The sequence below is a fragment of the Lissotriton helveticus genome, chromosome 9 (assembly GCF_964261635.1).
Source record: "Lissotriton helveticus chromosome 9, aLisHel1.1, whole genome shotgun sequence".
Taxonomy (NCBI): domain Eukaryota; kingdom Metazoa; phylum Chordata; class Amphibia; order Caudata; family Salamandridae; genus Lissotriton; species Lissotriton helveticus.
This window is the reverse complement of record NC_136070.1, coordinates 834,188,913-834,201,550: the sequence shown is the minus strand read 5'-3', so window position 1 is coordinate 834,201,550 and position 12,638 is coordinate 834,188,913. Positions and strand designations below refer to the sequence as shown.

Below are 12,638 nucleotides of genomic sequence, written 5' to 3'. Positions count from 1 at the left end.
CAGCACATCACACATGGACCTGGGAAACTCGGCAGCTGTGCACATAGCAATAATATTCCATCCTCCACGTAGAATTACCACAATAATGACAGGTAAGTATATAATAATTATTACTAATTTCACGTATACCTACCACCCAACAAATGCATGGGTGGAGTTAAGAGAAGTAAACATGTACTTACTTTACAATGTAGTGGTAGGTCAATGTAGCAGATGTGATATTATTGTGGGTAGATACTTATAACTTCGATATAGCATTATCCAGTCAGCCTTGGCATTCTTGTGTGAGCACAGAGAATGCTCTAGTCTCACTTATCTGAGCTCCTTTCTAGCAGCAAAGCCCATCTTTCTTCAGCCTCCCCTTAGTGGACATTCTTCTATGTGACATGAACTCACACTTGACAGAATGGTAGGTAAAAGTATTTGCACTGATTTGAAATTCTGCAAATGTTAGTGTATGAAGACTTCTACAAGCAGAATCTCCATTGGATTTATTGTCATTCTTTACTAACAAATAGAAACTCAGATATGACATCGCCTCTCAGTGGATACAATATACACTTCCAGAAGCTTGTATGAATCCGAGAAAACACTCTGGGGCATATTTACAAGGGGAAATAGCCATCAGAACATCACTTTTAGTGACATTCTGGTGGCAATCTCTCCTCCTTATTCATAAGGTGGCCTTAAGTTAAGCCACTTAATGTGGCTTAACGCTGCCTTGTAAATAGGGCCCTTTTTCACGCTTCACTTAGCGTGAAAGGGGAGTGCAATAGGTGTTGCAGTGGGTGTTGAACTGCAACACCCATTGCTTTTTGCCGCTATATTTACAAGAATGGGGCCGCGGAAAAACAAAAAACAGGTAAAACCTCATCTTAGGATGGCGATACGGGGAGAAATTATTAATTTCTTGTCGTAATTTGATCTTTCTATGTGTGCTGTATTCTGCAGCACACATAGAAACAGCAAATCGCCTTTACAGATTGTTTATGTGCAGGAAGGTGTCCCTTCCTGCCCCTTCCTGCACATAAACAATCATTCCTGCAGCACAGGCATCGTTGCAACATGGTGCAAGGGTGCCTGCGCTAGGCAGCTTTTATAGTGTCCGCACTATGGGAAACGCTGGAGTGCACGGTATTTTTGTAAATACGGTGCTTCCCTGTGTTGAAAAAATGGTGGAGTACGGCGTTACCAGTTTTGGAGTAACACCGCTCTCCAACATTGTGTTGTACAAATCCCCCTCTGTTTGTGCCACTAGAGTGTAAAGAAGTTGACATCGCGGAGCCTGGATATAGGGCAATTCATATTTGCTTTATCCAGTAGAAAAAATCCAAACATTACGTTCACAGTCCCCAAAATTGAGGCAGCCGAAAAAAAAGACTAGAATATCTGATACGTAAATGTAATCACTGGATCTTTTGAACTGGTTGCACCACCAAAATCACTACTTTAAATAGGAGTAAGTGACTGCGGCGAAGGCCGAGTCAACCGAATAGAGGTATATGATGTCACTACAAACATTCAGGGGAACTCTATGTTTGGAACAGCGCTTTGGTCATGGAGAATTCTTTTGTATTCCCAAGGAGGAACAAGCGACACTTCAAGATTTTGACATTTTCTATGGCTTCCATACAGGAATAGAATAGATTACAATACAATTCGGTCATCGGAATGTTTTGTGCAGAGTAACTACTAGATCCTACCTGATGCATGCACAGGCTGGTGACACCTTAAGTGATAACATCTGGGCAGAAAAAAGGAGGGCAAACGCACCCAGGATGTAACATCCAAGGTGCAGAATAAGGCATTTGTAAAGTTTAAAAAAGTGGTGCAAACCTTTTATTTTACTAGTTGGTCACATTTCAGAACTACTACAAGACGCAATTAGGGAGTGAGTAAAAAAAGAGACCAAGGTCAAAGAACCAGATATTAGAATTCTGGATGATTTAGGGTACATTATCTCATTTAAAGCCCTAATTTTAAACAAGAAAACGTAAACTAGTGCATATGTAGAGGAGAAAATCAATAGTACTTTTTTTGTTGTTGTTTTCTTTTTTTTTACCGAGACTGTCTGCTGGACATCCTTCCATTGCAAAATAATAACCCAAATTAGCAATGGGTGGATGTTTCTGAATAGAGTACGCAATAGGTATTTTCTATTTCCACTTCAAACCATCGTGCGACTGTCTCCAAAGGCGGCCATTTTGAAGGCGATTTTTTATGACGTGGACAATCATCCACCATAATTAAGACACAGAAAACCAATTCTTTTTATGTAAACTAAATAATAACTAGCTAGGCAGTATTGAATTGTGGTTAGTACCTACCAGACGTTCAGACTTAATCATGCCATTAACAAGTGAAGACTCCCTTACCCTGCACCAAACACTGTGTGGGTTACCACCAGCAAATCTCATGAACTAAGTTATTCCAATGAAAAAGTTTCAATCAGTTTATACCAGACATCTCTTTTTTTTAGCTTCATCTCACAAAATGGACACATATGCAGTTCACAACTTCTCCCGCTTGAGGGAGCTCTGAGGTAAGAAAAGTCTGGAAAGCGGGCTGTCGGAAATGACAAGTCAGATATGGTAACTTGAATTCACAATTAATTGGGGAAAAAATAATGCTGATAAAGTATTATTCATTAAGGAAGGGACTCCGTCCTTAATCTGGCCCTGACACATGGAACCCATCAATAAGGAGCAAGTCTAACTCTGCACCACTCAATGCAGAGGCGGCAGTTTGTGCCGAGGAATCCCTTCTCAGCTCGGAGAAGTATTACCACCAGTGGTCTGTCTAGGTCAGTTCTCCTTCCGCTCCAGAGTTGGGGAACTGTGCATGCTGCCAGTAGTCATAGAGAATGGCTGGGAAGCAAAGAAGGACTCGGCTGCCGTGAAAACTCCGCCCATTGTCCCCGAAATTTGCGCCAAACCGGAAGCGCCAGCCGAGTTTCCAAACGGGGCCACCATGTTCAGTCTCTGCAGATGGTGGTACATAAGTTCCATGGGGGTCTTGGAATCTGTGTTGCCAAGGTCTCTTATGCTGATACCGTGGGTGGAAGGGTGCGTGTTGCTCGGCATCGAAAGCGTGACATCGGCTGGGGCGTACCTGATAGTGCTGGTAGTATAAGGGCCCTGAGACCCGGAAGTGCTTGTGATGGTATTGTGGCCACTCAGGCTCCCTCCGATTTGATGGACCAGTGGCAGGACCATGTTGCTCGCGTGGAGGCGATGGAAGACTTCCATTTCCCCAGGGTAGAGCAGCGGAGTGAAAGGAGTGGACGTTGACCTGTCCTCGCAGGGAGAACCAGAGAGCGGTGGGGATAGGGTTTCAGAGGAAGAGGCGCCAATGTGGACCCGCGGTGAGGAGCTGAAGGGGACCTTCTGAACGCTGCCGCTGCTGTCCATCTCTGGCGGCGTCAGCACAGAATCAGGGATGGACACATACAAATTAGAATTGGGATTGCGAAGACTAGATTTATCAGCATTAAGTTCTTTATGCGCTGTGAAGGAGTTCTCCTCTAACCCTTCCCTGGAGGGCGAGTAGCCCCACATGGCAGCTTTCTCATACTGCCTCACCAGAGACTGTTCAGTCTTAATATGAAGTGTTGCGCTAGTTTTAGAAGGACAATTTTTCTGGGTCTGAATGACTGAGGTGAATTCAGATGTACTGGCTCTGGCGGCAGTCTGACTCCTCTGGTGGCCGTTCAATTTTCTCTCCATTTTCCGCCTCTTGGGAGACACTCTGTTGATCTCGTCCTCGGTGCCACTGTCCGATTCATCTGTAGTTGGTGACGAGGCCAAAGCCATGCCTTGCCTCCCATCGAGAGGCCCTTCTGGCTGGAATTCCAGTTTGATCCTTTTGCTGGTTGGGACTCCAGTGCTGCCCTCGCTGTCGCTGTCATCCTCAGCATCTGCGTTATCCTCACTCCTGTCGTTAGCATCAGCGAGATCAGATCCATTCTCATCCTGGGAGGATCCTGTCGTCTGCTCCAGTTTGCTCCTGGAATAGTCCTGACAGTGTTCTCCAGCATCCTTCGCTGGGTAAGCAGTTCCTTTCCTGCTTTCAGGAGACAAGTTGTTTCCTGCAAAGAGAAAAAAAGGTTTAAATGGCTTAAGGAGAAGATGGAGTCATCATGTGAGGCTTCCTTGATACAAGTCTGACAGATCTAAAATCTGTCATTGAATTTGTACCCTATGTATTGGGATTGAATTGTCACATTTCATCAATTAATAGCAGTTACATTTAGAAAAATTGAAGAACGATAAACACTTTTGTTATAACCCATTTCTTAAACACCTATTGTTATTCCATTACTTGTATATTTTCTTATTGTTCTCTTTATGGTATTTACCACATCTTACTCCATGCTATGTTTATTGGTATCACCCACCCCTATGTTTGTGGACATTTGGTTCCATCCTGGAACTATGAGGAGTGTAGAATAGAATGTTGGGTATATTTCTGTTGGACTGTGCCGTTGGGAAACTACTATAAAGAATAAAGAATTTACTTCCTCTTCTTCTGCTTCGTATTCCTTGACTTCAACTCCGAAAAAGTCCCACAACACCTACACAATCTCTGCCATCTCTATGCTAAACTCATTAGATAGTGTTGTCACCATCTAAGACAATTTGACAGTGCCTCCTGAACCACATCCCAGTGAAGTTTTAATACTTGACTTTGTTATTGCGTTAAAGAGAAACAAACAAAATCATCAAACAGGCAGGCTACAGTACATCAAATATTGAAAGAAACCAGCAATGAAATCACTGTCTGAGCCAACATGGAGGACAGAAGACAAAATATACTGTCAGAGGTAGGCCACATCAATGTATTGTATTGTATTGTATTGTAATTGCATTTATATAGCGCTTACTACCCCAGATGAGGCGTCAAAGAGCTTTTTCGGCTGGTAGCGCGCTACTCCGGGACCCATAGAGGATAAGTGTTGAATTAGTATAGTGAAACTTACAAGTACATTTTAAGTGGTGATAGGTTAGTCAGTTATTTGGATTTGGAGTGATAGAAGAAAGACAGAGAGGAAAAAAAGGTTTGTATTTATATATCGCTTGTTACCCCTGATGGGGTGTTGAAACATGCTATTTAGGAAGCCCTTAAAGGATTAGTGGTGAATTAATATGGTGAAATATGAAAGTAATTTCAGTGGTGGATATTAGTCAGTTATTTGGACTGAGAAGGATAGCGGAGGGATAAAAAGGGGAAGAAAGGTTTGCATTCATATAGCACTTGTTACCCCTGATGGATGTTGAAGCGCTTTTCTGGCGAGTAGCATGCCACTTCGGAACTCATAAAGGATTAGTGTTGAAAATTAGTATAGTAAAATAGGAAGTAAATTTGAGTAGTGGATATGTTATTCAGTTATTTGGGTAGAGTAGGGTAGGTGGCGGGATAGTGAAGGAAAAGAGGTTTGTATTTATATAGCGCTTGCAGAGCTGAGTTCCCCAGTTGCACCAGTACATGTTACACTTTGAAGAAAATGATCAGGTAATGATTTCCGAAGAAATCTCCCCTTCCAAAATGTTGAGCAGGGTATTTGGACAAAATATTGGGCAACAAAAATATTGGTAAAAATATTGTGATATTAAAATATTGTGATCTAGAAATATCGCTGTAAAGAATATCGTTATTTCAGAGTAGTATCGTTGCTAGGAATATAATTGTAAAAAACATCGCTTTTTAATTATTTTACTGTGTTTTAGTTCACATATTAATTTTATATGTTACTATTGTTTGTATAAAGGTTGGTCATGTTTTTTAATGCAGTTTGCAATTTTAAGTGATTTAGAAATGTTAATTTAATTTATAATAGTAATATATATAGGGGTCAATTCCGATCCGGTAAAAAAAATGTATGTACGATTCGTATCCGGAGCCCTATCCGTACGACCCGACGAGTACGATCCGGACCGGGGTATCAGGACACGATTCGTACGGTCGACGTCAGGTAAGTGCGATTTGTACGGAAAAGCACACATTCACATACACACCGTACGGTGTGTACCCCCCATGATCGCAGGGGTCCGCACCGTACCCCTGCGATCATGGGGGGTATGCACCGTATGCCGCGATCATGGGGTGTACGAACCGTACACTCAGCGAACATGGGGTACGGTGCATACACCCCATGATCGCGGGGTACGGTGCGAACACCCCATGATCGCAGGGGTACGGTGTGTACCCCTGCGATCATGGGGGGTACGCACCATATCCAGGGGGGGGGCAGTGCGTACCTGTTTCAGCGCGAACTCTGCTTTTACGGCTGTTTTCAGCTGCCGTAGAAAAAGGGTCGTACGGTGCGTACCCGACACGTATCGTACTTGCTGGGTCGTAAAAACCAGCCGCGAACCGCACATATGTCGCGTACAGCGGGTTCCGAGGGAGAATCATTCGGAAATTTGAGTTGTACGGTTTCTGTACGATTCGTACGGAGTCCTGCTCCTGGTACGAATCGTACTTCGTCGTACGTACGGGGGACGTTGCAGGGTACGATTCGTACGGGAAAAATGCTCCGAACGGCTATTCTGAGCGGTTTTTCCCGAATAGGAATCGACCCCATAGTGTCATAGAGGTTTTTGAGTTTGTGGAGGGGTAGAATGTGAAGTTAATTAATTAAGTAATAATGAAATAATATTTTTAAAGTAAGTTTGTGAGTGATATTAATTATGTATATTGTGTAATGTTGATTTATTTTACTTATAATTTAGATTTCAGTTACAACATTTGTAGGCGTATTGGGTGGGAAGTTAATTAGGTAATAATTAATAAAAAAGTACAATCTTAATTTATTGTTCATTATTTAGTTGATTATTAATTATGTAAATTGTGTCATATTCACATATTTGAGTTATATTTTAGGTGCAGGCTGTTGCGTTTGTAGGGGTATAGGTTGGGAAGTTAAGTAATAATGAACAATTAATTATTAATGTAGTATTAATTATTGCATTGATTAATAATTATGTACATTATGAAATACAGATTTATTTTAGCTATTTTTTAGTTGTGGGTTGCTAACTTTGTAGGGGTATAGCGTGAGAAGTTCATTAAGTAGTACTTAAATATTAATAACTATTAATGTATAATAACATATTTGATAGATTACTAATTATATAAATTGTGTAATAATTATATATTTTAGGTATTGTATGCTGAGTTTGTAGGGGTATACGGTGGAAAGTTAATTAAGTAATAACTAAATAACCATTTTTTTTTTCATTGTAAATTTATTCGGACATTGTTTACGAATTTTTCAATTTGGATAATTGTTTTAAAATTTTTTTTATCTATCTATATTTTATGTTAAGTAATAATGTTTGTATTAATAGTTTTATATGTGTTCTAAATTAATTGGGTTATTCAAATATGTAATTTGTTTGAAGTGAAGTAGTTTACCTTTTGTTGCTTAGACTGGAGTGGGAATAGTACATTTAATCACTCCAAAATCCAACGCTTTCCCTTCTGTTGCACAGACTGAAGTGGGAATAGCAAATGTAACCCTTAAGAAGTCCAACTCTTTCCTTACTGTTGCACAGACTGAAGTGGTAATAGTAAATCTTACCCCTCTGAAGTCCAGCACTTTCCCTACTGTTGCACTGACTGGAGTAGGGATAGTAAACGTAACTCCTCTGAAGTCCAACACTTTTCTTATTATTGTGGTGACTGGAGTAGGAATAATAAATCTAACCCCTATGAAGTCCAACACTTTCCCTACTGTTGCATAAAGAAGAGTGAGAATAGTAAATTTACTATTCTTAGACTCCAATAGTTTTCATAATATTGGTTGAATATATTTTGTAGCATGAATTGTTTAATTATTTTGTATTTTATAATATTTGCTTTACTTTTTACATGAATTTTAATGTTGTTAATCTTTTTTGTAAGTGTGTTTGTTGGATTTTTAATATTTTATTAATGTCTACAGTAATTGTTATATTTTTTCTTATTCAATTGTGTACATATATTATGGTTCAATTGTGTATGTATATTATATATATATATATATATATATATATATATATATATATATATATATATACATAAAAGGTATTGCTATGAATATGTGTATTTATTCATAGTAATACATTTTTATATAAACATTATATAATGTAAAATAAATATTTTTATTAAATATATGATATATATATATATGCATGTTAATACATCACAAATATAAAAAAAGAATATAATGTAAAATAGTATTTTTAATAATTAGGTTACACTATATATCTACATATATTTATATATATATGTATATAGAATTACAAACACATATATATGTGTTTATATAAGTATATATTTAAATATAGTATTAAATATTAGCAGAATATATTTAATTTATATTACATTTATAAATTCTAATATCTAACATGTAGTTCTTTAAAGTCTATATTAAAAAAAAGTGTCTATTTGTTGAAGATACTAGTGTGAACGATATTTTATTTTCGATATTTTAGTACTCACCATTATAAGTATGGGGAAACAATATTTTGGAAAACTATATTTTTGACCCTGTATTTGTGTCAAACAATATTTTTACTTTGATATTGTGTCAGTGATCCATTCAGCAGGCCTTTTACCAATTCCTGTAGGTCTCATCATTTCACAATCTGGCCATAAGCAGCTCCTCTCCTATCATCCACATACATATCCATACCACATATCCCGCTACCCCCTGTCCAACAAGTGTGGAACTCTGTGTTTTTTTTAAAATGGAACAAAACTTTGAAATGTTTCAACTTTCTGATTAAAACTGAAAGTTTGATTTGTGCATATGTTTTTGTGTGTGAAATAAATAAAATATTTTATGATTTTGTGTATTTGATTTATCCTTGTTTCTATATTTTTGTGTATTGTTTGTGGCTCAAATCATAGCAATTTGCTTTGGTGGGGACCTCCACCTTCCAGCAGTGATTCAGTGGGGGTCTATGGAAGCGAACAGGTTAAGTACCACTGTTCTAGATAACTATATTGTAAAGTTGGAGAGTCAATTATGAGCAGAACCTCTCACATTATGTGCCAATGAAGGACCACATTTTGTGAGAGGGATGACTATATTTATGCAGCAAGAAAAGGCAAATTGTGTGACATAATATGTCCAATTCTGTGGCAGTATTAGTTCACCATTATATCATTCTAAAAACAATAATACTGTCTGGGCAAATGTTTCTGCAAGCAGTATGAGTTTAGCACCTAAATACATCAATCGCAGCTAAAAGGAGAACTGTTAAGATTGACAAAGGACCTGCCACAAGGGACAATGTGTTGCTCCATTTTTAAGTAACTTGACCCATTTAAGAGGGAAACAATTTTCCTGTTATTGGAACATGCAAATTATGCAGCAGATAGTGAAACATGTTACAAGTAGGCAACTCTATAAATGCGGGCAAACTCTGCACTCACAGAACGGCATAATTTTAGTGTCCCAGCTTTCTACCGCGTTTTGTCGCTAAGCAGTGACAGACAATTTTGCATGGGCCATTGTCTTCCCTCTTATTCCTGTAGCACTGTTCCATTATCATTAGCAAGACATCCAGCAGTGCATCTCTTACCTTTAAAATCAGTTTCAAGGTCAGAAACTCCTCCTGTGTCTGCCAGCCTCAAGGGTATCGTAGGCAGCTGAGAGACGTCCAAGGGGGTATCCTTATACTCAGGTTTGCTGAAAGTTCAAAGGCAAAACAAGTTCAGAGAAAGTTTGCTGGAGCGAGAGAAACTTCCAAAAGAATATGTTGAGGAAATTACGTTAATGCCATTGACATAAGCTCATCATGAGACTGATAATTGCGTATGTTCACCGCTATCTTAACATGATGATTACACTCCCACTACCTCCTGATACTACCTCCTGATTACAATGTTAAGTTCTCCTTGTACACCACCTCCTTATGAAGCTCAGACCCCATTCAAACCTCTAAGTTAGTGGGAGACTGTATTGCTTTAAAATATCCTAACACGATTGATAGTGGTATAAATATATATGTGGTCCCTCATATTGAGTATGTGACCCTATACCACTTTATGGGGTTGACTCGGTTGGCCTAAATCTCAAACAATCCTTGAGGAGAATCCCCTTGTTTTGTATTTCCTGGTTGGGTTGAACAGTCACCAATTTATTTATTTATTTAATAAGCTTATAGAGAGTGCAGATACCCAAACGGTCTCCCAGCGCTAGAGGCAGACAGTAAGCAGAGATGCTAAAGCAAACTGGAGACACAGCAACATACGAGGAGACAAGAACTCAGTCAGGGCAATTGAAGAGCATGGTTTTTAATTTCTTACGGAAAGTAAGCAATGAGTTACAGTTCCTGAGAGCTACCGGAAGAGATTTCCTGAGTTTCAGGCCTAAAAAGGAGAAGGAGTGTCCCCCTTAATACGAGCTCGACGAAACCTAGGCATTGTAAACAGTGCGAGGTTGGCTGATCTTGGATGTAAGAAGGGGCGAGTCCTTGTCTAGCTCGAAACATGTAACATAGGGCCTTGGATTTAATACGTTTGTCAACCTTCAGCCAATATAAATTTTGGTGCAAGGGACAGACTGAAGCATATCTAGGCAGCCGGAAAAGAAGGCGGGTGGCTGCGTTCTGGATGATCTGCAAGCGATGAATCAAGAATTTATTAGCACCCAGATACAGTACATTCCCAAAGTCCAATCTGGACATTACCAGGGCCTGTAGCACTGTTCTCTGGGCACATCGAGGAATCAGCCGGAGGATTTCTTGAGCCATTTGAGAATGGAAAAGCAAGAGGCTGTGAGCTTAGAGACGGGAAACATCCTTTTCAACGCAACTTTTACCACGCAGTGCCTTTACGACCCAACTATTACAACGCATGTCATTACAGTACATTGCGCTGGGGGGCGCTCTAGGATAGGGAATGTATTTAATTTACTATCCAACACCTTCCCTACTATCCACGGGGACTGGAGTTGGAATAGTAAATTAAACTATTCACTATCCAGCACCCCTTAACGCCATGCATTGTAACAGCATGCGTTGTAAAAACTGAGATGTAAAAGCATGCGTTGTAATGTCATACATCCCGTAGAGACCTGCAGCTTAAGGGAAAGATTCATATCAATGATGAAGCCAAGATTCTTAACCTTATTAACTGGCTTGGATAACGGTCCCAGTATAATGGGCCAGTGGTTAACTCCCCAAAGTTCGGTATTGTTACCCAGAATCAGGACTTAGCTTTTATTGCCATTAAGTTTTAGGGCGTTTCTGTTCATCCAAAGGGAAAACTTAGACACACCTTGCCTGAGTGGGGGAGGATCTTGATTCTGAGCATCAGATAGTGAGAAAATAATCTGGGAGTCAGTGTATGAAAATACGGTGAGGCCAGGTTCTTCAGTCACTTTCATCAAGGGGCGGAGGTAAATGTTAAAGAGCAGGGAGCTCAATATAGATCCCTGTGGGACCCCCGAGGTCAGTGTTAGGGTTGTAGATGTATTGTTTGCTGATGAGACCTGAAATGTTCGATCTTTCAGAAAGGAAGACAGTCACCTCAAGGCAATGCCTGATACCTCCAATCTGTCCAGAGGAATGGAGTGTGAGACTGTATTGAAAGCCGCACTTAGATCCAGAAGGATAAGGGCAGCGGTCCCATTAGAATCGAGTTCTTGCCTAAGGAGTTCTGTGACTCCTAGTAGGACAGATTCTGTACTGTGGCCTGCCCTAAACCCAGACTGGGATGGATGTAGCAGATTATAAGCAGTGACAAAGGAAGAGAGGTGTGTGTTAACATGCTTTTCCAGAATTTTAAAGAAAACAGAAAGGAGAGAAATTGGCCTAAAGTTTGACCAACAATGAGGGTAGGTCATTCTTCTTGCGCAGATGGACTACAAAGGCATGCTTCTAATTCTGAGGTACCTCACCTGTGATCAAGGAAGAGTTAAGGAGATCCAAAACTACTGTGAGGGAAGCCTCATCCAGCGATCTACGTTTTGATGGTGGGAGGGGATCAAGTGGAGAGCCAGACTTGATGGTAGCCAGTAAAGTTTGCAGTAGGCAGACTTAACTGTGGGCTGACAGTCAAAGGGATCTAGGTCCAATGGGCCAAGCGATTCGGTGTCAGCAATTGACCGTTTCACTAACATGGGAGCAGTTGATGCAAATGCACCTGTAATAAAGGACAGTTGGTATTCATTTATGGTGACTGTGGTTGTTCGGAAAGAGCAGGAGATGTTTGCCCCACTTCTGTTAGGTCAACACTTTTCAGACCTCTTCAAGTTCTTCTTGATGGGACAAAACAACACCTTTTTCTGAGGCCAACCTTCCATCTGGAAGCCAAGATCTATCATGGTTTAGTTTTTTTGTATATGCTAGTTGTAAAACATGGTGTTCAGCTTAACCAAAAGTGTAAAATAAAAGAAATTATTGGAATAAGGCCAGTTGAGACTACCTGAAGCATGAAAGTCACAAATGTGAATCAATCATATAGGCTAATAAGAGAGATCTTTTCATCTCTATGATACAGAAGTAAAAATAAAATTGGGTTGAGTAATATATGCGTCACTCTGAATGACCAAATGTGAGAGTAGAATTTGCCATCTTGGATGTGTTGAAAGGTTATTCATTCTAGGAATAATGGAAACAATCTGACAGATTTCCAACACACTG

General features: G+C 39.8%; 1 protein-coding gene across 1 annotated transcript in view; it reads right to left on the bottom strand.

The window, feature by feature from the left end:
- Positions 1 to 1,035: 1,035 nt before the first annotated feature.
- Positions 1,036 to 12,638, bottom strand: part of NPAS1 (neuronal PAS domain protein 1) — a 504,067-nt gene continuing 492,464 nt past the window's right edge. Inside the window, exons 10-11 of the mRNA XM_078662207.1 lie at positions 9,573 to 9,679; positions 1,036 to 4,087 (exon numbers count right to left, since the gene is read on the bottom strand). Of these exons, the coding sequence (XP_078518333.1) occupies positions 2,805 to 4,087; positions 9,573 to 9,679 (1,390 nt within the window). The 3' untranslated portion in view covers positions 1,036 to 2,804. The remainder of the gene's footprint in view (positions 4,088 to 9,572; positions 9,680 to 12,638) is intronic.